The sequence below is a fragment of the Scyliorhinus torazame genome, chromosome 22, assembly GCF_047496885.1.
Source record: "Scyliorhinus torazame isolate Kashiwa2021f chromosome 22, sScyTor2.1, whole genome shotgun sequence".
NCBI classification, from domain to species: Eukaryota; Metazoa; Chordata; class Chondrichthyes; order Carcharhiniformes; family Scyliorhinidae; genus Scyliorhinus; species Scyliorhinus torazame.
In genome coordinates, this window is record NC_092728.1 from 15,024,867 (window position 1) to 15,052,310 (window position 27,444).

General features: G+C 54.4%; 1 protein-coding gene across 3 annotated transcripts in view; it reads left to right on the forward strand.

The window, feature by feature from the left end:
• idh3g (isocitrate dehydrogenase (NAD(+)) 3 non-catalytic subunit gamma) overlaps positions 1-27,444 on the forward strand; it is an 86,599-nt gene that overhangs the window by 13,694 nt on the left and 45,461 nt on the right. Inside the window, exons 3-6 of one of the 3 annotated variants that reach the window (XM_072487917.1) lie at positions 3,587-3,601; positions 11,340-11,437; positions 24,089-24,204; positions 26,143-26,203. In XM_072487917.1, the coding sequence (XP_072344018.1) occupies positions 3,587-3,601; positions 11,340-11,437; positions 24,089-24,204; positions 26,143-26,203 (290 nt within the window). Of the gene's footprint in view, positions 1-3,481; positions 3,602-11,339; positions 11,438-24,088; positions 24,205-26,142; positions 26,204-27,444 lie in introns of all 3 variants that reach the window. The other 2 variants (XM_072487919.1, XM_072487918.1) reach the window with 2 other exon arrangements.

Here is a 27,444-nt window from a genome sequence, read left to right on the forward strand (position 1 = left end):
CTCTGTTCCCTCCTCCAGCCCCTACACCCTCCCTATCTCTGTAACCTCCTCCAGCCCCGACAACCCTCCCTATCTCTGTCACCTCCTCCAGCCCCAACAACCCTCCCTATCTCTGTAACCTCCTCCAGCCCCGACAACCCTCCCTATCTCTGTAACCTCCTCCAACCCCAACAACCTTCCCCATCCCTGTAACCTCCTCCAGCCCCGACAACCTTCCCCATCTCTGTAACCACCTCCAGACCCTACAACCCTCCCTCTCTGTAATCTTCAACATCCCTCTGGGATCTCTGCGCTCCTCCAAATCTGGCCTTTCGAGTACCTCCTGATTCCCATCACTCTGCCATTGGTCACTCCCACTGTCCACAATCCCAATGGACCCAAACCCCTTCCCGTTCACTCCCAATGTGCACAATCCCAATGGACCCAAACCCCTTCCCGTTCACTCCCACTGTACACAATCCCAATGGACCAAAACCCCTTCCCGTTCACTCCCACTGTCCACAATCCCAATGGACCCAAACCCCTTCCCATTCACTCCCACTGTACACAATCCCAATGGATCCAAACCCCTTCCCGTTCACTCCCACTGTGCACAATCCCAATGGACCCAAACCCCTTCCCGTTCACTCCCACTGTACACAATCCCAATGGACCCAAACCCCTTCCCGTTCACTCCCACTGTGCACAATCCCAATGGACCCAAACCCCTTCCCATTCACTCCCACTGTGCACAATCCCAATGGACCCAAACCCCTTCCCGTTCACTCCCACTGTACTCAATCCCAATGGACCCAAACCCCTTCCCATTCACTCCCACTGTACACAATTCCAATGGACCCAAACCCCTTCCCATTCACTCCCACTGTACACAATCCCAATGGACCCAAACCCCTTCCCGTTCACTCCCACTGTACACAATCCCAATGGACCCCAACCCCTTCCCATTCACTCCCACTGTCCACAATCCCAATGGACCCAAACCCCTTCCCGTTCACTCCCACTGTCCACAATCCCAATGGACCCAAACCCCTTCCCGTTCACTCCCACTGTGCACAATCCCAATGGATCCAAACCCCTTCCCGTTCACTCCCACTGTGCATAATCGCAATGGACCCAAACCCCTTCCCATTCACTCACACTGTCCACAATTCCAGTGGACCCAAACCACTTCTCATTCACTCCCACTGTGCACAATCCCAATGGGCCCAAACCCCTTCCCATTCACTCCCACTGTCCACAATCCCAATGGACCCAAACCCCTTCCCGTTCACTCCCACTGTACACAATCCCAATGGACTCAAACCACTTCCCGTTCACTCCCACTGTGCACATTCCCAATGGATCCAAACCCCTTCCCATTCACTCCCACTGTACACAATCCCAATTGACCCAAACCCCTTCCCATTCACTCCCACTGTCCACAATTCCAATGGACCCAAATCCCTTCCCGTTCACTCCCACTGTGCACAATCCCAATGGATCCAAACCCCTTCCCGTTCACTCCCACTGTCCATAATCGCAATGGATCCAAACCCCTGCCCTTTCACTCCCACTGTCCACAATCGCAATGGATCCAAACCCCTTCCCGTTCACTCCCACTGTGCACAATCCCAATGGACCCAAACCCCTTCCCGTTCACTCCCACCTTCCCGTTCACTCCGACTGTGCAGAATCCCAATGGACCCAAACACCTTCCCATTCACTCCCACTGTACACAATCCCAATGGACCTAAACCCCTTCCCACTCACTCCCACTGTGCACAATCCCAATGGACCCAAACCCCTTCCCGTTCACTCCCACTGTACACAAACCCGATGGACCCAAACCCTTTCCCATTCACTCCCACTGTACACAATCCCAATGGACCCAAACCCCTTCCCATTCACTCCCACTGTGCACAATCCCAATGGACCCAAACCCCTTCCCGTTCACTCCCACTGTACACAATCCCAATGGGCCCAAACCACTTCTCTTTCACTCCCACTGTACACAACCCCAATGGACTCAAACCCCTTCCCGTTCACTCCCACTGTACACAATCCCAATGGACTCAAACCCCTTCCCGTTCACTCCCACTGTACACAACCCAATGGACCCAAACCCCTTCCCATTCACTCCCACCGTACACAATCCCAATGGACCCAAACCCCTTCCCATTCACTCCCACTGTGCACAATTCCAATGGACCCAAACCCCTTCCCGTTCACTCCCACTGTACACAATCTCAATGGACCCAAACCCCTTCCCGTTCACTCCCAGTGTACACAATCCCAATGGACCCAAACCCCTTCCCGTTCACTCCCACTGTGCAGAATCCCAATGGACCCAAACCCCTTCCCATTCACTCCCACTGTACACAATCCCAATGGACCCAAACCCCTTCCCATTAGCTGAGGTGGGGGAGGGGTGGTGTGGGGAGGGGAATCTGGGGTGGGGCAGGGGTAGCTGCGGTGGTGGGTGGTGTAGCTGGGGCGGGGGGTGGGTGGTGTGGTAGCTGTGGCGAGGGGTTGGGTAGCTGAGCTGGGGGTGGGTCAGGGGGTGGGGTAGCTGGGTCAGGGGGTGAGGTAGCTGGGGTGGGGGTGAGTTGGGTGGGGTAGCTAGGAGTGGGTGGGGGGTAGCTGGGTCGGGGGTGGGGGGTGAGGTGGGTGGGGTAGCTGGGGGTGGGGTAGCTGGGGTGGGGGGTGAGCTGGGTGGGGGTGTGGTAGCTGGGTGTGGGTGGTGGGGGTGAGGTAGCTGGGGTGTGGTTGGGGGTGCGGTTGCTGGTGGGGGGGTTGGGGGTGCTGGGGGGGTGGGGGTGTGGGGTGGGGTTGCTGGGGCGTGGCGGGGGTTGCTGGGGCAGGGGCTGGGGGAGCTGGGGGTGGGAAGCTGGGGGGTGGGTGGGGGTGCGGTTACTGGTGGGGGGGTGGGGGTGCTGGGGCGGGGGGGTGGGTTTGGGGTTGGGGTAGCTCGGTCAGGGGGTGGGGTAGCTGGGGTGGGGGTGAGGTGGGTGGGGGCGGGGTAGCTAGGAGGGGGTGGGGGGTAGCTGGGTCGGGGGTGGGGTAGCTGGGGTGGGGGGGTGAGGTGGGTGGGGGTGGGGTAGCTGGGGCGGGGGGTGAGGTGGGTGGGGTAGCTGGGGGTGGGGTAGCTGGGGTGGGGGGTGAGCTGGGTGGGGTTGTGGTAGCTGGGTGTGGGTGGTGGTGGGGCGTGGGGTAGCTGGGGGGTGGTTGGGGGTGCGGTTGCTGGTGGGGTGGTGGGGGTGCTGGGGGTGGGGGTGCGGGGTGGGGTTGCTGGGGCAGGGGGTGGGGGAGCTGGGGATGGGTAGCTGGGGGGTGGGTGGGGGTGCGGTTGCTCGTGGGGGGGGGGGGTTGCTGGGGCAGGGGGTGGGGGAGCTGGGGGTGGGCACAGGCTTTGCCCAGCTGCCAACATTGACTCTGCCCTGTGCGAGCCTTGTCTGCAGGGACCTTCCTCCCAACGCCTGTGTGTTCTTGCTATTTCCTGCAGGGTAACGCTGCTTGCTTCTGCTCGGAGCAATGTGATTATTGATGCTGTACTGGCTGCTTGGCGTGTGGTTAACTAACGTTTTCCTTTCTCCTCCTCCTCACTCAGACTGAACAATCAATCGTAAGTATTTTTCGGTGAATCTTAATTGATAATAACATGAGTTGGCTTTGGTCGGGGGTGCTTTCTGCCTGAATCTGTACTGTGCCGCACTCTCCCACGTTCCTCTCATCTGCTGCAGCCCAACATAGGTCCAATACCGAGCCAGCAAGGTGCTGGTATCTCACTGCACTCCAAATCCCAATGTCAGGTTAGGGATTCACCACAATCCGAACTGTGGGAGGGTCAGTGCTGAGGGAGCGCCACACTGTCGGAGGGTCAGTGCTGAGGGAGTGCCGCACTGTCGGAGGATCAGTGCTGAGGGAGCGCCGCACTGTCGGAGGGTCAGTGCTGAGGGAGCACCGCACTGTCGGAGGGTCAGTGCTGAGGGAGCGCCGCACTGTCGGAGGGTCAGTGCTGAGGGAGCGCCGCACTGTAGGAGGGTCAGTGGTGAGGGAGCGCCGCACTGTCAGAGGGTCAGTACTGAGTGAGCGCCGCACAGTCGGAGGGTCAGTGCTGAGGGAGCGCCGCACTGTCAGAGGGTCAGTACTGAGGGAGCGCCGCACTGTCGGAGGGTCAGTGCTGAGGGAGCGCCTCACTGTCGGAGTGTCAGTGCTGAGGGAGCGCCTCACTGTCAGAGGGTCAGTGCTGAGGGAGCGCCGCACTGTCAGAGGGTCAGTGCTGAGGGAGTGCCGCACTGTCGGAGTGTCAGTGCTGAGGGAGCGCCGCACTGTCCGAGGGTCAGTGCTGAGTGAGCGTCGCACTGTCAGAGGGTCAGTGCTGAAGGAGCGCCGCACTGTAGGAGTGTCAGTGCTGAGGGAGCGCCGCACTGTCGGAGGGTCAATGCTGAGTGAGCGCCGCACTGTCGGAGGGTCAGTGCTGAGGGAACACCGCACTGTCGGAGGGTCAGTGCTGAGGGAGCGCCGCACTGTCGGAGGGTCAGTGCTGAGGGAGCGCCGCACTGTAGGAGGGTCAGTGGTGAGGGAGCGCCGCACTGTCAGAGGGTCAGTACTGAGTGAGCGCCGCACAGTCGGAGGGTCAGTGCTGAGGGAGCGCCGCACTGTCAGAGGGTCAGTACTGAGGGAGCGCCGCACTGTCGGAGGGTCAGTGCTGAGGGAGCGCCTCACTGTCGGAGTGTCAGTGCTGAGGGAGCGCCTCACTGTCGGAGTGTCAGTGCTGAGGGAGCGCCGCACTGTCAGAGGGTCAGTGCTGAGTGAGCGTCGCACTGTCAGAGGGTCAGTGCTGAAGGAGCGCCGCACTGTAGGAGTGTCAGTGCTGAGGGAGCGCCGCACTGTCAGAGGGTCAGTGCTGAGTGAGCGTCGCACTGTCAGAGGGTCAGTGCTGAAGGAGCGCCGCACTGTCGGAGTGTCAGTGTTGAGGGAGCGCCGCACTGTCGGAGGGTCAGTGCTGAGGGAGCGCCGCACTGTCGGAGGGTCAGTGCTGAGTGAGCGCCGCACTGTCGGAGGGTCAGTGCTGAGGGAGCGCCGCACTGTTGCAGGGTCAGTGCTGAGGGAGCGCCGCACTGTCGGAGGGTCGGTGCTGAGGCAGCGCCGCACTGTCGGAGGGTCAGTGCTGAGGGAGCGCCGCACTGTTGCAGGGTCAGTGCTGAAGGAGCGCCGCACTGTCAGAGGGTCAGTGCTGAGGGAGCGCCGCACTGTCGGAGTGTCAGTGCTGAGGGAGCGCCGCACTGTCGGAGGGTCAGTGCTGAGGGAACACCGCACTGTCGGAGGGTCAGTGCTGAGGGAGCGCCGCACTGTCGGAGGGTCAGTGCTGAGGGAGCGCCGCACTGTAGGATGGTCAGTGGTGAGGGAGCGCCGCACTGTCAGAGGGTCAGTACTGAGTGAGCGCCGCACAGTCGGAGGGTCAGTGCTGAAGGAGCGCCGCACTGTCAGAGGGTCAGTACTGAGGGAGCGCCGCACTGTCGGAGGGTCAGTGCTGAGGGAGCGCCTCACTGTCGGAGTGTCAGTGCTGAGGGAGCGCCTCACTGTCGGAGTGTCAGTGCTGAGGGAGCGCCGCACTGTCAGAGGGTCAGTGCTGAGGGAGCGCCGCACTGTCAGAGGGTCAGTGCTGAGGGAGCGCCGCACTGTCGGAGTGTCAGTGCTGAGGGAGCGCCGCACTGTCAGAGGGTCAGTGCTGAGTGAGCGTCGCACTGTCAGAGGGTCAGTGCTGAAGGAGCGCCGCACTGTAGGAGTGTCAGTGCTGAGGGAGCGCCGCACTGTCAGAGGGTCAGTGCTGAGTGAGCGTCGCACTGTCGGAGGGTCAGTGCTGAGGGAGCGCCGCACTGTTGCAGGGTCAGTGCTGAGGGAGCGCCGCACTGTCGGAGGGTCGGTGCTGAGGGAGCGCCGCACTGTTGCAGGGTCAGTGCTGAGGGAGCGCCGCACTGTCGGAGGGTCAGTGCTGAGGGAGCGCCGCACTGTCGGAGGGTCAGTGCTGAGGGAGCGCCGCACTGTCGGAGGGTCAGTGCTGAGGGAGTGCCGCACTGTGGGAGGGTCAGTGCTGAGGGAGCGCCGCACTGTTGCAGGGTCAGTGTTGAGGGAGCGCCGCACTGTCGGAGGGTCAGTGCTGAGGGAGCACCACACTGTCGGAGGGTCAATGCTGAGTGAGCGCCGCACTGTCGGAGGGTCAGTGCTGAGGGAGCGCCGCACTGTCGGAGGGTCAGTGCTGAGGGAGCGCCGCACTGTCGGAGGGTCAGTGCTGAGGGAGTGCCGCATTGTCGGAGGATCAGTGCTGAGGGAGCGCCGCACTGTCGGAGGGTCAGTGCTGAGGGAGCGCCGCACTGTCGGAGGGTCAGTGCTGAGGGAGCGCCGCACTGTCGGAGGGCCGTATTTCACACTGAGACAATAAACCCAACCCAGGTGCTCTTTCTGACGTCTCAGGTGCATGTGAACGATCCCATCACCATTGCTGGAAGGGAGATGTGGGGTGGGTGGGGGGGGGGGGGGCGCTGTAGGGGGTGGGTGGGGGGCATGGTGCGAGGGGAGCCCTCCCAGTCTACTGAGGCCTATATTTATCTCACTGCCCTCATTGCTCGAATTGAGATTTGATTACTGCTGTTTGTGGAATCTTGCTTTGTAACCGTGGCCCCAAAATTCTGAGGAAGGAGAGAACGTTTCCTCCTCACTCGGGGCTGGATAACCAGTTGCAGGGGATGAGCGGCGATTCGAGCCAACCCCGTCGCACCCAGAGGGCGGTGGGAGCCTGGGACTCGCTGCCTGACCCGGTGGTGGGGCCGGGAACTCTAACAACAATTAAGAAGTGTTTCGGTGAGCTCTCGAAAAGCCGCAGCGCACAGGGCTGCGGACCGCGTGCTGGAGAATGGGGTTGGAATTGAGTGGGGGGGCTCGACGGGCCGTCGGGCCTCCTTGCGTGCTCCGGAACGCTGAGACAGATGTGGCTGACGCACTGGGCATCCTGCGGCCGCCGGGTGCTAGGTAAATGCAGTCAGCTTCTTCTCACCGCTGTGGAATTAATGGTTGCCGTGGCGAAGTGCCGGGTCCTCATTTTGGTGTCCACCATCCCTCCACGCGCATTTACGGTTCTTGCGTGGCTCGGGGGTGAGAATAGGCTGCGCTGGCTGTATTTTTAACCCTCATTCCCACCCTCGGACCCAGGGGTTCGGTTACACCAGCAGCCTCCACGTCTCTCTGGCGATGTTCACCCTGTGATCCGTCCCCAGGGTGCACCCCCGCAGCGTCAATCAGACAGAATGCTGAGATATTAGGAACAGGCGACCAAACGCTCGGAGTGAGGGAGACAGAGGGAGGGACAGAGACACAGACGGACAAACGGACGGATGGCTTCAGGCAGATGATTCCGGAGCAGGGAGGGCCGCCCAGGCAGTTAAAGGCACGGCTGCGAATGGTGGTGATAAGAATCGGAGGATGCTCCACAGCCCGTCATTGGAGGAGCGCAGAGATCTGCAAGAGTTCCGTCCCTGGGAGAGAGGGGACTGAGAGACACCAGTCAGTGTACAGATATCTCCCTGAGAGAGAGGGGACTGAGAGACACCAGTCAGTGTACAGATATCTCCCTGAGAGAGAGGGGGGACTGAGAGACACCAGTCAGTGTACAGATATCTCCCTGAGAGAGAGGGGACTGAGAGACACCAGTCAGTGTACAGATATCTCCCTGAGAGAGAGAGGGGACTGAGAGACACCAGTCAGTGTACAGATATCTCCCTGAGAGAGAGGACTGAGAGACACCAGTCAGTGTACAGATATCTCCCTGAGAGAGAGAGGGGACTGAGAGACACCAGTCAGTGTACAGCTATCTCCCTGAGAGAGAGGGGACTGAGAGACACCAGTCAGTGTACAGATATCTCCCTGAGAGAGAGGGGACTGAGAGACACCAGTCAGTGTACAGATATCTCCCTGAGAGAGAGGGAACTGAGAGACACCAGTCAGTGTACAGATATCTCCCTGAGAGAGAGGACTGAGAGACATCAGTCAGTGTACAGATATCTCCCTGAGAGAGAGAGGACTGAGAGACACCAGTCAGTGGACAGATATCTCCCTGAGAGAGTGAGGGGACTGAGAGACACCAGTCAGTGGACAGATATCTCCCTGAGAGAGAGGACTGAGAGACACCAGTCAGTGTACAGCTATCTCCCCGAGAGAGAGGGGACTGAGAGACACCAGTCAGTGTACAGAGATCTCCCTGAGAGAGAGGGGACTGAGAGACACCAGTCATTGTACAGATATCTCCCTGAGAGAGAGAGGGGACTGAGAGACACCAGTCAGTGTACAGATATCTCCCTGAGAGAGAGAGACTGAGAGACCCCAGTCAGTGTACAGATATCTCCCTGAGAGAGAGAGAGGGGACTGAGAGACACCAGTCAGTGTACAGATATCTCCCTGAGAGAGAGAGGACTGAGTGACACCAGTCAGTGTACAGATATCTCCCTGAGAGAGAGGGGACTGAGAGACACCAGTCAGTGTACAGATATCTCCCTGAGAGAGAGACTGAGAGACCCCAGTCAGTGTACAGATATCTCCCTGAGAGAGAGAGAGGGGACTGAGAGACACCAGTCAGTGTACAGATATCTCCCTGAGAGAGAGAGGACTGAGTGACACCAGTCAGTGTACAGATATCTCCCTGAGAGAGGGGACTGAGAGACACCAGTCAGTGTACAGATATCTCCCTGAGAGAGAGGGGACTGAGAGACACCAGTCAGTGTACAGATATCTCCCTGAGAGAGAGAGGGGCATGAGAGACCCCAGTCAGTGTACAGATATCTCCCTGAGTGAGAGGGGACTGAGTGACACCAGTCAGTGTACAGATCTCTCCCTGAGAGAGAGAGGGGCCTGAGAGACCCCAGTCAGTGTACAGATATCTCCCTGAGAGAGAGAGGGGACTGAGAGACACCAGTCAGTGTACAGATATCTCCCTGAGAGAGAGGGGACTGAGAGACACCAGTCAGTGTACAGATATCTCCCTGAGAGAGAGAGAGGACTGAGAGACACCAGTCAGTGTACAGATATCTCCCTGAGAGAGAGAGGGGACTGAGAGACACCAGCCAGTGTACAGATATCTCCCTGAGTGAGAGGGGACTGAGAGACACCAGTCAGTGTACAGATCTCTCCCTGAGAGAGAGGGGGGCCTGAGAGACCCCAGTCAGTGTACAGATATCTCCCTGAGAGAGAGGGGGGACTGAGAGACACCAGTCAGTGTATAGATATCTCCCTGAGAGAGAGGGGACTAAGAGACACCAGTCGGTGTACAGATATCTCCCTGAGAGAGAGGGGACTGAGAGACACCAGTCAGTGTACAGATATCTCCCTGAGAGAGAGGGGACTGAGAGACACCAGTCAGTGTACAGATATCTCCCTGAGAGAGAGAGAGGACTGAGAGACACCAGTCAGTGTACAGATATCTCCCTGAGAGAATGAGGGGACTGAGAGACACCAGTCAGTGTACAGATATCTCCCTGAGTGAGAGGGGACTGAGAGACACCAGTCAGTGTATAGATATCTCCCTGAGAGAGAGAGGGGACTGAGAGACAGCAGTCAGTGTACAGATATCTCCCTGAGAGAGAGGGGACTGAGAGACACCAGTCAGTGTACAGATATCCCCCTGAGAGAGAGAGAGAGGACTGAGAGACACCAGTCAGTGTACAGATATCTCCCTGAGAGAGAGAGGACTGTGAGACACCAGTCAGTGTACAGATATCCCCCTGAGAGAGAGAAGACTGTGAGACACCAGTCAGTGTACAGATATCTCCCTGAGAGAGAGGGGACTGAGAGACACCAGTCAGTGTACAGATATCCCCCTGAGAGAGAGAGGACTGAGAGACACCAGTCAGTGTACAGATATCTCCCTGAGAGAGAGGGGGGACTGAGAGACACCAGTCAGTGTACAGATATCTCCCTGAGAGAGAGAGGACTGTGAGACACCAGACAGTGTACAGATATCTCCCTGAGAGAGAGGGGACTGAGAGACACCAGTCAGTGTACAGATATCTCCCTGAGAGAGAGAGGGGACTGAGAGACACCAGTCAGTGGACAGATATCTCCCTGAGAGAGAGGGGACTGAGAGACACCAGTCAGTGTACAGATATCTCCCTGAGAGAGAGGGGACTGAGAGACACCAGTCAGTGGACAGATATCTCCCTGAGAGAGAGGGGACTGAGAGACACCAGTCAGTGTACAGATATCTCCCTGAGAGAGAGGGGACTGAGAGACACCAGTCAGTGTACAGATATCTCCCTGAGAGAGAGGGGACTGAGAAACACCAGTCAGTGTACAGATATCTCCCTGAGAGAGAGGGGACTGAGAGACACCAGTCAGTATACAGATATCCCCCTGAGAGAGAGGGGACTGAGAGACACCAGTCAGTGTACAGATATCTCCCTGAGAGAGAGGGGACTGAGAGACACCAGTCAGTGTACAGATATCCCCCTGAGAGAGAGGGGACTGAGAGACACCAGTCAGTGTACAGATATCTCCCTGAGAGAGAGGGGACTGAGAGACACCAGTCAGTGGACAGATATCTCCCTGAGGGAGTTGTCTCTGGGGATATCTGAGATGGTGGACTGACTTTACTCAGCGTCCGCACCCAGTGGGCACACAGCTGTTGGGGCTTTGAAGGGACCAGTCCGTAAGCTTCCGGCAATGGGTCTTAGAATCATAGAATTTACAGTGCAGAAGGAGGCCATTTGGCCCATTCAGTCTGCAGCGGCTCTTGGAAAGAGCACCCCACTTAAGCCCACACCTCCACCCTATCCCCATAACCCAGTAACCCCACCCAACACTAAGGGCAACTTTGGACGCTAAGGGCAATTTATCACGGCCAATCCACCTAACCTGTCTTTGGACTGTGGGAGGAAACCGGAGCACCCGGAGGAAACCCACGCAGACACGGGGAGAACGTGCAGACTCCGCACAGACAGTGACCCAGCGGGGAATCGAACCTGGGTCCCTGGAGCTGTGAAGCAATTGTGCTATCCACAATGCTACCGTGCTGCCCCATTGCTCAGGTATTGCTTGGGGTGACTGGGAAAGGAAGGCTGAGAGCGAGCAGGAGGCCTGTCAATGGTGAGATGGTGGAACTGGCAAGACAATCACATCAGCCCTTCCTCAGCCTCCCACAGGGAGGATAGGGGTACATTTGGTAGCCTGTTACCCGAAGCTGGACTGTATCGGTGGGAAGATTACCCTTTAGGGCTGACCCTGGTTGTCTTATTATCCGCACTCTCTCTGTATGTACAGCACCTCCTTGGCTTGGAACTTTCTCTCCTCACACTGACGGCCTCTCTATCCTGCAGCCTCCTCCAGCCATGTACGGAGGCCGACACACCGTCACGATGATCCCGGGGGACGGTATCGGCCCTGAACTGATGCGACACGTCCGTGACGTTTTCAGGTGAGAACCCTTGTCTAAACGGAGCAGAAACCAGGGCCATGTGTCCGTGCTTATTCCCAATCCCAATCTCTTCCCATTCACTCCCACTGTGCACCATCTCAATCCCAATCTCTTCCCATTCACTCCCACTGTGCACAATCCCAATCCCCAACTCTTCCCATTCACTCCCACTGTGCACAATCCCAATCCCAATCTCTTCCCATTCACTCCCACTGTGCACCATCTCAATCCCAAACTCTTCCAATTCACTCCCACTGTGCACAATCCCAATCCCAAACTCTTCCCATTCACTCCCACTGTGCACAATCCCAATCCCAATCTCTTCCCATTCACTCCCACTGTGCACCATCTCAATCCCAAACTCTTCCCATTCACTCCCACTGTGCACAATCACGATCCCAAACTCTTCCCATTCACTCCCACCATGCACAATCCTAATCCCAAACTCTTCCCATTCACTCCCACTGTGCACCATCTCAATCCCAAACTCTTCCCATTCACTCCCACTGTGCACAATCCCAATCCCAAACTCTTCCCATTCACTCCCACTCTGCACAATCCCAATCCCAAACTCTTCCCATTCACTCCCACCGTGCACAATCCCAATCCCAAACTCTTCCCATTCACTCCCACTGTGCACAATCCCAATCCCAAACTCTTCCCATTCACTCCCACTGTGCACCATCTCAATCCCAAACTCTTCCCATTCACTCCCACTGTGCACAATCCCAATCCCAAACTCTTCCCATTCACTCCCACTCTGCACAATCCCAATCCCAAACTCTTCCCATTCACTCCCACCGTGCACAATCCCAATCCCAAACTCTTCCCATTCACTCCCACTGTGCACCATCTCAATCCCAAACTCTTCCCATTCACTCTCACTGTGCACAATCCCAATCCCAATCTCTTCCCATTCACTCCCACTGTGCACAATCCCAATCCCAATCTCTTCCCATTCACTCCCACTGTGCACAATCCCAATCCCAAACTCTTCCCATTCACTCCCACTGTGCACAATCCCAATCCCAAACTCTTCCCATTCACTCCCACTGTGCACAAAACCAATCCCAAACTCTTCCCGTTCACTCCAAGTGTGCACAATCCCAATCCCAATCTCTTCCCATTCACTCCAACTGTGCACAACCCCAATCCCAAACTCTTCCCATTCACTCCCACTGTGCACAATCCCAATCCCAAACTCTTTCCATTCACTCCCACTGTGCACAATCCCAATCCCAAACTCTTCCCATTCAATCCCACTGTGCACAAAACCAATCCCAAACTCTTCCCGTTCAGTCCAACTGCGCACAATCCCAATCCCCAACTCTTCCCATTCACACCACTGTGCACAATCCCAATCCCAAACTCTTCCCATTCACTCCCACATTGCACACTCCCAATCCCAAACTCTTCCCATTCACTCCCACTGCGCACAATCCCAATCCCCAACTCTTCCCATTCACTCCCACTGTGCACAATCCCAATCCCAAACTCTTCCCATTCACTCCCCCTGTGCACAATCCCAATCCCAAACTTCTTCTCATTCACTCCCACTGTGCACAATCCCAATCCCAAACTCTTCCCATTCACTCCCACTGTGCACCATCTCAATCCCAAACTCTTCCCATTCACTCCCACTCTGCACAATCCCAATCCCAAACTCTTCCCATTCACTCCCACCGTGCACAATCCCAATCACAAACTCTTCCCATTCACTCCCACTGTGCACCATCTCAATCCCAAACTCTTCCCATTCACTCCCACTGTGCACAATCCCAATCCCAATCTCTTCCCATTCACTCCCATTGTGCACAATCCCAATCCCAATCTCTTCCCATTCACTCCCACTGTGCACAATCCCAATCCCAAACTCTTCCCATTCACTCCCACTGTGCACAATCCCAATCCCAAACTCTTCCCATTCACTCCCACTGTGCACAAAACCAATCCCAAACTCTTCCCGTTCACTCCAACTGTGCACAATCCCAATCCCAATCTCTTCCCATTCACTCCCACTGTGCACAATCCCAATCCCAATCTCTTCCCATTCACTCCCACTGTGCACAATCCCAATCCCAAACTCTTCCCATTCACTCCCACTGTGCACAATCCCAATCCCAAACTCTTCCCATTCACTCCCACTGTGCACAAAACCAATCCCAAACTCTTCCCGTTCACTCCAACTGTGCACAACCCCAATCCCAAACTCTTCCCATTCACTCCCACTGTGCACAATCCCAATCCCAAACTCTTTCCATTCACTCCCACTGTGCACAATCCCAATCCCAAACTCTTCCCGTTCAGTCCAACTGCGCACAATCCCAATCCCCAACTCTTCCCATTCACTCCCACTGTGCACAATCCCAATCCCAAACTCTTCCCATTCACTCCCACATTGCACACTCCCAATCCCAAACTCTTCCCATTCACTCCCACTGCGCACAATCCCAATCCCCAACTCTTCCCATTCACTCCCACTGTGCACAATCCCAATCCCAAACTCTTCCCATTCACTCCCACTGTGCACAATCCCAATCCCAAACTTCTTCTCATTCACTCCCACTGTGCACAATCCCAATCCCAAAGCTCTTCCCATTCACTCCCACTGTGCACAATCCCAATCCCAAACTCTTCCCATTCACTCCCACTGTGCACAATCCCAATCCCAAACTTCTTCTCATTCACTCCCACTGTGCACAATCCCAATCCCAAACTCTTCCCATTCACTCCCACTGTGCACAATCCCAATCCCAAACTCTTCCCATTCACTCCCACTGTGCACAATCCCAATCCCAAACTCTTCCCATTCACTCCCACTGTACACAATCCCAATCCCAAACTCTTCCCATTCACTCCCACTGTGCCCAATCCCAATCTCTTCCCATTCACTCCTACTGTACACAATCCCATTGAACCCAAACCCCTTCCCCTTCACTCCCACTGTACACAATCCCAATGGACCCAAACCCCATCCCATTCACTCCCACTGGACACAATCCCAATGGACCCAAACCCCTCCCCATTCACTCCCACTGTCCCCAATCCCAATGGATCCAAACCCCTTCCCCTTCACTCCCACTGTACACAATCCCAATGGACCCAAACCCCTTCCCATTCACTCCCACTGTACACAATCCCAATCCCAAACTCTTCCCATTCACTCCCACTGTGCACAATCCCAATCCCAAATCTCTTCCCATTCACTCCCACTCTACACAATCCCAATCTCTTCCCATTCACTCCAACTGTGCACAATCCCAAACTCTTCCCGTTCACTCCCACTGTACACAATCCCAATGGACCCAAATCCCTTCCCGTTCACTCCCACTGTGCACAATCCCAATTGTCCCAAACCCCTTCCCGTTCACTCCCACTGTGCACAATCCCAATGGACCCAAACCCCTTCCCATTCACTCCCACTGTACACAATCCCAATGGACCCAAACTCCTTCCCATTCACTCCCACTGTACACAATCCCAAAGGACCCAAACCCTTTCCCATTCACTCCCACTGTGCACAATCCCAATCCCAAACTCTTCCCATTCACTCGCCCTGTACACAATACCAATGGACCCAAACCCCTTCCCATTCACTCCCACTGTACACAATCCCAATCCCAAACTCTTCCCATTCACTCCCACTGTGCACAATCCCAATCCCAAACTCTCCCCATTCACTCCCACATTGCACACTCCCAATCCCAAACTCTTCCCATTCACTCCCACTGTGCACAATCCCAATCCCAATCTCTTCCCATTCACTCCCACTGTGCACAATCCCAATACCAAACTCTTCCCATTCACTCCCACAGTGCACAACCCCAATCCCAATCTCTTCCCATTCACTCCCACTGTGCACCATCTCAATCCTAAACTCTTCCCATTCACTCCCACTGTGCACAATCCCAATCCCAAACTCTTCCCATTCACTCCCACTGTGCACAATCCCAATCTCTTCCCATTCACTCCCACTGTGCACAATCCCAATACCAAACTCTTCCCCTTCACTCCCACTGTGCACAACCCCAATCCCAATCTCTTCCCATTCACTCCCACTGTGCACCATCCCAATCTCTTCCCATTCACTCCCACTGTGCACAATCCCAATCTCTTCCCATTCACTCCCACTGTGCACAATCCCAATCCCAATCTCTTCCCATTCACTCCCACTGTGCACAATCCCAATCCCGAACTCTTCCCATTCACTCCCACTGTGCACAATCCCAATCCCAAACTCTTCCCATTCACTCCCACTGCGCACAATCCCAATCCCAAACTCTTCCCATTCACTCCCACCATGCACAATCCCAATCCCAAACTCTTCCCATTCACTCCCACCGCGCAAAATCCCAATCCCAAACTCTTCCCATTAACTCCCACTGTGCACAATCCCAATCCCAAACTCTTCCCATTCACTCACACTTTGCACAATCCCAATCCCAAACTCTTCCCATTCACTCCCACTATGCACAATCCCAATACCAAACTCTTCCCATTCACTCCCACTGTGCACAATCCCAATCCCAATCTCTTCCCATTCACTCCTACTGTACACAATCCCATTGAACCCAAACCCCTTCCCATTCACTCCCACTGTACACAATCCCAATGGACCCAAACCCCTTCCCATTCACTCCCACTGGACACAGTCCCAATGGACCCAACCCCTCCCCATTCACTCCCAATCCCAATCCCAATCTCTTCCCATTCACTCCCACTGTGCACAATCCCAATCCCAAACTCTTCCCATTCACTCCCACTGTGCACAATCCCAATCCCAAACTCTTCCCATTCACTCCCACTGTGCACAAAACCAATCCCAAACTCTTCCCGTTCACTCCAACTGTGCACAATCCCAATCCCAATCTCTTCCCATTCACTCCCACTGTGCACAATCCCAATCCCAAACTCTTCCCATTCACTCCCACTGTGCACAATCCCAATCCCAAACTCTTCCCATTCACTCCCACTGTGCACAAAACCAATCCCAAACTCTTCCCGTTCACTCCAACTGTGCACAACCCCAATCCCAAACTCTTCCCATTCACTCCCACTGTGCACAATCCCAATCCCAAACTCTTTCCATTCACTCCCACTGTGCACAATCCCAATCCCAAACTCTTCCCGTTCATTCCAACTGCGCACAATACCAATCCCCAACTCTTCCCATTCACTCCCACTGTGCACAATCCCAATCCCAAACTCTTCCCATTCACTCCCACATTGCACACTCCCAATCCCAAACTCTTCCCATTCACTCCCACTGCGCACAATCCCAATCCCCAACTCTTCCCATTCACTCCCACTGTGCACAATCCCAATCCCAAACTCTTCCCATTCACTCCCACTGTGCACAATCCCAATCCCAAACTTCTTCTCATTCACTCCCACTGTGCACAATCCCAATCCCAAACTCTTCCCATTCACTCCCACTGTGCACAATCCCAATCCCAAACTCTTCCCATTCACTCCCACTGTGCACAATCCCAATCCCAAACTCTTCCCATTCACTCCCACTGTACACAATCCCAATCCCAAACTCTTCCCATTCACTCCCACTGTGCCCAATCCCAATCTCTTCCCATTCACTCCTACTGTACACAATCCCATTGAACCCAAACCCCTTCCCATTCACTCCCACTGTACACAATCCCAATGGACCCAAACCCCTTCCCATTCACTCCCACTGGACACAGTCCCAATGGACCCAACCCCTCCCCATTCACTCCCAATCCCAATCCCAATCTCTTCCCATTCACTCCCACTGTGCACAATCCCAATCCCAAACTCTTCCCATTCACTCCCACTGTGCACAATCCCAATCCCAAACTCTTCCCATTCACTCCCACTGTGCACAAAACCAATCCCAAACTCTTCCCGTTCACTCCAACTGTGCACAATCCCAATCCCAATCTCTTCCCATTCACTCCCACTGTGCACAATCCCAATCCCAAACTCTTCCCATTCACTCCCACTGTGCACAATCCCAATCCCAAACTCTTCCCATTCACTCCCACTGTGCACAAAACCAATCCCAAACTCTTCCCGTTCACTCCAACTGTGCACAACCCCAATCCCAAACTCTTCCCATTCACTCCCACTGTGCACAATCCCAATCCCAAACTCTTTCCATTCACTCCCACTGTGCACAATCCCAATCCCAAACTCTTCCCGTTCAGTCCAACTGCGCACAATACCAATCCCCAACTCTTCCCATTCACTCCCACTGTGCACAATCCCAATCCCAAACTCTTCCCATTCACTCCCACATTGCACACTCCCAATCCCAAACTCTTCCCATTCACTCCCACTGCGCACAATCCCAATCCCCAACTCTTCCCATTCACTCCCACTGCGCACAATCCCAATCCCAAACTCTTCCCATTCACTCCCACTGTGCACAATCCCAATCCCAAACTTCTTCTCATTCACTCCCACTGTGCACAATCCCAATCCCAAACTCTTCCCATTCACTCCCACTGTGCACAATCCCAATCCCAAACTCTTCCCATTCACTCCCACTGTGCACAATCCCAATCCCAAACTCTTCCCATTCACTCCCACTGTACACAATCCCAATCCCAAACTCTTCCCATTCACTCCCACTGTGCCCAATCCCAATCTCTTCCCATTCACTCCTACTGTACACAATCCCATTGAACCCAAACCCCTTCCCCTTCACTCCCACTGTACACAATCCCAATGGACCCAAACCCCATCCCATTCACTCCCACTGGACACAATCCCAATGGACCCAAACCCCTCCCCATTCACTCCCACTGTCCCCAATCCCAATGGATCCAAACCCCTTCCCCTTCACTCCCACTGTACACAATCCCAATGGACCCAAACCCCTTCCCATTCACTCCCACTGTACACAATCCCAATCCCAAACTCTTCCCATTCACTCCCACTGTGCACAATCCCAATCCCAAATCTCTTCCCATTCACTCCCACTCTACACAATCCCAAACTCTTCCCGTTCACTCCCACTGTACACAATCCCAATGGACCCAAATCCCTTCCCGTTCACTCCCACTGTGCACAATCCCAATTGTCCCAAACCCCTTCCCTTTCACTCCCACTGTGCACAATCCCAATGGACCCAAACCCCTTCCCATTCACTCCCACTGTACACAATCCCAATGGACCCAAACTCCTTCCCATTCACTCCCACTGTACACAATCCCAAAGGACCCAAACCCTTTCCCATTCACTCCCACTGCGCACAATCCCAATCCCAAACTCTTCCCATTCACTCCCACTGTGCACAATCCCAATCCCAAACTTCTTCTCATTCACTCCCACTGTGCACAATCCCAATCCCAAACTCTTCCCATTCACTCCCACTGTGCACAATCCCAATCCCAAACTCTTCCCATTCACTCCCACTGTGCACAATCCCAATCCCAAACTCTTCCCATTCACTCCCACTGTACACAATCCCAATCCCAAACTCTTCCCATTCACTCCCACTGTGCCCAATCCCAATCTCTTCCCATTCACTCCTACTGTACACAATCCCATTGAACCCAAACCCCTTCCCCTTCACTCCCACTGTACACAATCCCAATGGACCCAAACCCCATCCCATTCACTCCCACTGGACACAATCCCAATGGACCCAAACCCCTCCCCATTCACTCCCACTGTCCCCAATCCCAATGGATCCAAACCCCTTCCCCTTCACTCCCACTGTACACAACCCCAATGGACCCAAACCCCTTCCCATTCACTCCCACTGTACACAATCCCAATCCCAAACTCTTCCCATTCACTCCCACTGTGCACAATCCCAATCCCAAATCTCTTCCCATTCACTCCCACTCTACACAATCCCAATCTCTTCCCATTCACTCCAACTGTGCACAATCCCAAACTCTTCCCGTTCACTCCCACTGTACACAATCCCAATGGACCCAAATCCCTTCCCGTTCACTCCCACTGTGCACAATCCCAATTGTCCCAAACCCCTTCCCGTTCACTCCCACTGTGCACAATCCCAATGGACCCAAACCCCTTCCCATTCACTCCCACTGTACACAATCCCAATGGACCCAAACTCCTTCCCATTCACTCCCACTGTACACAATCCCAAAGGACCCAAACCCTTTCCCATTCACTCCCACTGTGCACAATCCCAATCCCAAACTCTTCCCATTCACTCGCCCTGTACACAATACCAATGGACCCAAACCCCTTCCCATTCACTCCCACTGTGCACAATCCCAATCCCAAACTCTTCCCATTCACTCCAACATTGCACACTCCCAATCCCAAACTCTTGCCATTCACTCCCACTGTGCACAATCCCAATCCCAATCTCTTCCCATTCACTCCCACTGTGCACCATCTCAATCCTAAACTCTTCCCATTCACTCCCACTGTGCACAATCCCAATCCCAAACTCTTCCCATTCACTCCCACTGTGCACAATCCCAATCTCTTCCCATTCACTCCCACTGTGCACAATCCCAAGACCAAACTCTTCCCCTTCACTCCCACTGTGCACAACCCCAATCCCAATCTCTTCCCATTCACTCCCACTGTGCACCATCCCAATCTCTTCCCATTCACTCCCACTGTGCACAATCCCAATCCCAATCTCTTCCCATTCACTCCCACTGTGCACAATCCCAATCCCGAACTCTTCCCATTCACTCCCACTGTGCACAATCCCAATCCCAAACTCTTCCCATTCACTCCCACTGCGCACAATCCCAATCCCAAACTCTTCCCATTCACTCCCACCATGCACAATCCCAATCCCAAACTCTTCCCATTCACTCCCACCGTGCAAAATCCCAATCCCAAACTCTTCCCATTAACTCCCACTGTGCACAATCCCAATCCCAAACTCTTCCCATTCACTCACACTTTGCACAATCCCAATCCCAAACTCTTCCCATTCACTCCCACTATGCACAATCCCAATACCAAACTCTTCCCATTCACTCCCACTGTGCACAATCCCAATCCCAATCTCTTCCCATTCACTCCTACTGTACACAATCCCATTGAACCCAAACCCCTTCCCATTCACTCCCACTGTACACAATCCCAATGGACCCAAACCCCTTCCCATTCACTCCCACTGGACACAGTCCCAATGGACCCAACCCCTCCCCATTCACTCCCACTGTCCCCAATCCCAATGGATCCAAACCCCTTCCCCTTCACTCGCACTGTACACAATCCCAATGGACCCAAACCCCTTCCCATTCACTCCCACTGTACACAATCCCAATCCCAAACTCTTCCCATTCACTCCCACTGTGCACAATCCCAATCCCAAATCTCTTCCCATTCACTCCCACTCTACACAATCCCAATCTCTTCCCATTCACTCCAACTGTGCACAATCCCAAACCCTTCCCGTTCACTCCCACTGTACACAATCCCAATGGACCCAAATCCCTTCCCGTTCACTCCCACTGTGCACAATCCCAATTGTCCCAAACCCCTTCCCATTCACTCCCACTGTACACAATCCCAATGCACCCAAACCCCTTCCCGTTCACTCCCACTGTACACAATTCCAATGGACCCAAACCCTTTCCCATTCACTCCCACTGTGCACAATCCCAACGGACCCAAACCCCTTCCCATTCACTCCCACTGTACACAATCCCAATGGACCCAAACCCCTTACAATTCACTCCCACTGTACACAATCCCAATGGACCCAAACCCCTTCCCATTCACTCCCACTGTACACAATCCCAATGCACCCAAATCCCTTCCCATTCACTCCCACTGTACACAATCCCAGTGGACACAAACCCCTTCCCGTTCACTCCCACTGTACACAATCCCAATGGACCCAAACTCCTTCCCGTTCACTCCCACTGTACACAATCCCAATGGACCCAAACCCTTTCCAATTCACACCCACTGCACACAATCTCAATGGACCCAAACCCCTTCCCGTTCACTCCCACTGTACACAATCCCAATGGACCCAAATCCCTTCCCATTCACTCCCACTGTACACAATCCCAATGGACACAAACCCCTTCCCATTCATTCCCACTGTGCACAATCCCAATGGACCCAAACCCCTTCCCATTCATTCCCACTGTACACAATCCCAATGGACACAAACCCCTTCCCCTTCACTCCCACTGTGCACAATCCCAATGGACCCAAACCCCTTCCCATTCATTCCCACTGTGCACAATCCCAATGGACCCAAACCCTTTCCCATTCACTCCCACAGTACACAATCCCAATGCATTCAAACCCTCTCCCATTGTACACAATCGCAATCCAAGTCCTTCAGAGAGAGACTGGTTATCAGGAGGAGTTCCTGATCCTGAGGGCCCCGGATAGCTGAAGGCACTGCCACAGAGAGCAGAGATCTCAAGGGTTTCTTGATGTCACCGAGATCGGGAGGGTTGTAGGGGCTGGAGGAAGTTACAGAGATAGGGAGGGTTGTAGGGGCTGGAGGAAGTTATAGAGCTAGGGAGGGTTGTAGGGGCTGGAGGAGGTTACAGAGATAGGGATGGTTGTTGGGGCTGGAGAAGGTTACAGAGATAGGGAGGGTTGTAGGGGCTGGAGGAGGTTACAGAGATAGGGATGGTTGTTGGGGCTGGAGAAGGTTACAGAGATAGGGAGGGTTGTAGGGGCTAGAGGAGGTTACAGAGATAGGGAGGGTTGTCGGGGCTGGAGGAGGTTACAGAGATAGGGAGGGTTGTAGGGGCTGGAGGAGGTTACAGAGACAGGGAGGGTTGTGTGGGCTGGAGGAGGTTACAGAGATAGGGATGGTTGTTGGGGCTGGAGGAGGTTACAGAGATAGGGAGGGGTGTAGGGGCTAGAGGAGGTTACAGAGATAGGGAGGGTTGTCGGGGCTGGAGGAGGTTACAGAGATAGGGAGGGTTGTAGGGGCTGGAGGAGGTTACAGAGATAGGGAGGATTGTAGGGGCTGGACAAAGTTACAGAGATAGGGAGGGGTTTGGGGCGGGAGGTTACAGAGATAGGGAGGGTTTTCGAGGCTGGAGGATTTTACAGAGATAGGGAGGGTTTTCGAGGCTGGAGGAGGTTACAGAGACAGGGAGGGTGTAGGGGCTGGAGGAGGTTACAGAGATAGGGAGGGTTGTAGGGGCTGGAGGAGGTTACAGAGATAGGGAGGGTTGTAGGGGCTGGAGGAGGTTACAGAGACAGGGAGGGTTGTAGGGGCTGGAGGAGGTTACAGAGATAGGGAGGGGTTTGGGGCGGGAGGAGGTTACAGAGATAGGGAGGGTTTTCAAGGCTGGACGAGATTACAGACATAAGGGGTGTTGTAGGGGCTGGAGGAGGTTACAGAGATAGGGAGGGTTGTCAGGGCTGGAGGAGGTTACAGAGATAGGGAGGGTTGTCGGGGCTGGAGGAGGTTACAGAGATAGGGAGGGGTTTGGGGCGGGAGGAGGTTACAGAGATAGGGAGGGTTTTCGAGGCCTGAGGAGGTTACAGAGATAGGGAGGGCTTTGGGGCGGGAGGAGGTTACAGAGATGGGGAGGGTGTTCGAGGCTGGAGGAGGTTACAGAGATAGGGAGGGTTGTAGGGGCTGGAGGAGGTTACAGAGATAGGGAGGGTTGTAGGGGCTGGGGGAGTTTACAGAGATCGCGAGGGTTGTAGGGGCTGGGGGAGGTTACAGAGATAGGGAGGGTTGTCGGGGTTGGAGGAGGTTACAGAGATAGGGAGGGTTATAGGGGCTGGAGGATGTTACAGAGATAGGGAGGGTTGTAGGGGCTGGAGGAGGTTACAGAGATAGGGAGGGTTTTAGGGGCTGGAGGAGGTTACAGAGATAGGGAGGGGTTTGGGGCGGGAGGAGGTTACAGAGATAGGGAGGGTTTTCAAGGCTGGAGGAGTTTACAGAGATCGGGAGGGTTTTCGAGGCTGGAGGAGGTTACAGAGATAGGGAGGGGTTTGGGGCGGGAGGAGGTTACAGAGATAGGGAGGGTTTTCGAGGCTGCAGGAGTTTACAGAGATAGGGAGGGTTTTCGAGGCTGGAGGAGGTTACAGAGACAGGGAGGGTGTAAGGGCTGGAGGAGGTTACAGAGATAGGGAGGGTTGAAGGGGCTGGAGGAGGTTACAGAGATAGGGAGGGTTTTCGAGGCTGGAGGAGGTTACAGAGACAGGGAGGGTTGTCGGGACTAGAGGAGGTTACAGAGATAGGGAGGGTTGTAGGGGCTGGAGGAGGTTCCAGAGATAGGGAGGGTTGTAGGGGCTGGAGGAGGTTACAGAGATAGGGAGGGTTTTCGAGGCTGGGGGGGTTACAGAGATAGGGAGGGTTGTGGGGGCTGGAGGAGGTTACAGAGATAGGGAGGGTTGTAGGGACTGGAGGAGGTTACAGAGATAGGGAGAGGGCCATGAAGCAGTGTGAATAGGATGATAATTTTATAATGGACGGGTTCCCACCTGGATCGCCGGTGTCGGTGTCGGGCAGCGCTGCTCTGTGATTGATGGGTGAACATGACGGGACTCTGTCCCAGTTAGGATGTGGGCGGGGTGGCGAATGCCCAACCGAGTTTCCGATCCGCAGAGTGACCGTCCGGGATGGTATTCAAAAGATTCGAGGGATATGGGGGAAAGCGGGGAGGAGGGTTTATCAGAGGGGACGGGTATAACCGTTACCCTGTGTGACGCTACTCTCCTTCCTCATCAAAGGTGTGCCTGCGTACCTGTCGACTTTGAGGTGGTCGATGTCCATCCTTCCCTCGACAACAAGGCCGGCATTGAGGGCGTGCTGACTGCCATTCGGAGGAATCGCGTCGCGCTAAAGGGTGAGCAGTTGTGGGGGGAGGTGATGTGGGGGGGGTGATGTTGTTCAGGCAGCAGGATTTATGGGATCAATCTGCACTCTTAGCGTCAGGTTCTCCACCTGATGCTGTGCCGCCGCGAGCCATCTTGTTGTTTCGGTGGGATCTTGCTGTGGCTAGAAGGGCTGCTGCCGTGGCCAAATGGCTGCCGTCTTGGCCAAATAGGCTGCTGCCGTGGCCAAAATGGCTGCCGTCGTGGCCAAAATGGCTGCCGTCGTGGCCAAAATGGCTGCCGTCGTGGCCAAAATGGCTGCCGTCGTGGCCAAAATGGCTGCCGTCGTGGCCAAAATGGCTGCCGTCGTGGCCAAAATGGCTGCCGTCGTTGCCAAAATGGCTGCCGTCGTTGCCAAAATGGCTGCCGTCGTGGCCAAAATGGCTGCCGTCGTGGCCAAAATGGCTGCCGTCGTGGCCAAAATGGCTGCCGTCGTGGCCAAAATGGCTGCCGTCGTGGCCAATATGGCTGCCGTCGTGTCCAAAATGGCTGCCGTCGTGTCCAAAATGGCTGCCGTCGTGTCCAAAATGGCTGCCGCCGTGGCCAAATGGCTGCCGCCGTGGCCAAATGGCTGCCGCCGTGGCCAATATGGCTGCCGTCGTGGCCAATATGGCTGCCGCCGTGGCCAAAATGGCTGCCGCCGTGGCCAAAATGGCTGCCGCCTTCACCTGGACAACAATGGGCTGTACTCAGAAAGAATCCATTGTGTGTACAAATTAAAGGGATGTAGCCGCTTACGAGTAAGTGGCAACAAATGGGAAATATTGTTATGAAATATTGGTTTGAAATATTTGCTTTTTAATAAAAATATATTTTGTTCATTAGTCACTGGTAGGACACGGATGTGGGTGTCGCTGGATTTAGGCCCACATTTCTTCCCCATGCCTAATTGCCCCTCGAGAAGGTGGTGGGTGAGCTGCCATCTTGAACCGCTGCCGTCCCCGTGTGATGTAGGTACACCCACAGTGCTGTTAGGGAGGGAGTTCCAGGATTCTCACCCAGTGACAGTGATGGAACGGCCGATATATTTCCAAGTCGGGGTGTTGTGTGTGCGCATGGCAATGTGGGGTGGGGGTCAAAGGGGGGACGTGAGTGGTTGCCTGACCCGCTTGTGCCCTCCGAAGTGGTGGAGCCTCAGCTCGGCTCTCTCTCCTCTTTCTCCTCGCTCCCTGTCTCGCTCCCTCTGCCCCGCTGCCTCCCCCTGCCCCGTTGCCCCCCTCTGCCCCGCTGTCTCTCGTCACCATGTCACACAGCCCTTTGCAAATTCCGATCAACCCCAAACACCCAGTTCTGCTCGTCTCCCTTCCTATTCCGGAAGGGGCTGCGGATCCTCGAGAAGGGGCAGAGGGGGGGTATTTATCACAATGGTTCCAGGGACGCAGGGGGAGTAATTGAGAGAGCTGAACAAGATGAGGACCGGTTTGAATCACGTCAGTGTTGGAAAGGTGTTCCTGACAGCTGATGGGACAAGGACCGGGGGTGCTGCCGAGGGGATGTCACAGATTTTAGGTGGGGGAGGATATGAAGGAGAACGTTTTAGGTGGGAGAGAATGTGAGGGGGCGGGGGTGAACACCGCAAGAGAATTAAACTCGGAAGTACAATGGAGGGTTGGGGACAATAAGGGTTTGGCGTACAGGGGAGCTGGTGTGTTATGGATGGGATGAATGATCTCCTGTACTGTACTGCCTCGCAAGTTCCGACTGTGCACCTTATGGATGGGACGCATTGCGCCAGCGGTGGAAGGAGTAAATTTTTTAAGGCCCCTGAACGCAAAATGTGACGAGGCTCAAACGCTGCAGTGTGTGCCCTGCCCATCATGTCCTGGCTATTCGCCTGTGGTGGTGCTCACAGAAAGACTGTTTCACCACAGTCCTGCGTTTCCAAACTCTTACCGGCTGCTCTTTTTCAGGGAATATAGAAACCAACCACAACATGCCCCCATCACACAAGTCCAGTAACAACCTGCTAAGGTAAGTGTGCATTAAATATAGAATAACAGATACCCGGGAGTGAGTTACAGACTGGAATCTAATCGAGGGGTTCGGGGTGGTTTATATATAGAATAACAGATACCCGGGAGTGAGTTACAGACTGGAATCTAATCGAGGGGTTCGGATGGTTTATATATAGAATAACAGATACCCGGGAGTGAGTTACAGACTGGAATCTAATCGAGGGGTTCGGGGTGGTTTATATATAGAATAACAGATACCCGGGAGTGAGTTACAGACTGGAATCTAATCGAGGGGCTCGGGGTGGTTTATATATAGAATAACAGATACCCGGGAGTGAGTTACAGACTGGAATCTAATCGAGGGGTTCGGGGTGGTTTATATATAGAATAACAGATACCCGGGAGTGAGTTACTGCCTGGAATCTAATCGAGGGGTTCGAGGTGGTTTATATATAGAATAACAGATACCCGGGAGTGAGTTACAGACTGGAATCTAATCGAGGGGTTTGGGGTGGTTTATATATCGAATAACAGATACCCGGGAGTGAGTTACAGACTGGAATCTAATCGAGGGGTTCAGGGTGGTTTATATATAGAATAACAGATATCCGGGAGTGAGTTACAGACTGGAATCTAATCGAGGGTTCGGGGTGGTTTATATATAGAATAACAGATACCCGGGAGTGAGTTACAGGCTGGAATCTAATCGAGGGGTTCGGGGTGGTTTATATATAGAATAACAGGCACCCGTGAGTGAGTTACAGACTGGAATCTAATCGAGGGGTTCGGGGTGGTTTAAATATAGAATAACAGATACCCGGGAGTGAGTTACAGACTGGAATCTAATTGAGGGGTTCGGAGTGATTGAGTTATAGAATAACAGTACCCGGGAGTGAGTTACAGACTGGAATCTAATCGAGGGGTTCGGGGTGGTTTATATATAGAATAACAGATACCCGTGAGTGAGTTACAGACTGGAATCTAATCGAGGGGTTCAGGGTGGTTTATATATAGAATAACAGATACCCAGGAGTGAGTTACAGACTGGAATCTAATCGAGGGGTTCGGGGTGGTTTATATATAGAATAACAGATACCCGGGAGTGAGTTACAGGCTGGAATCTAATCAAAATGTTTGGGGTGGTTTTTATATGGAATAACAGATACCCTGGAGTGAGTTACAGACTGTAATCTATTTGAGGGGTTCGGGGTGGTTTATATATAGAATAACAGATACCCGGGAGTGAGCTACAGACTG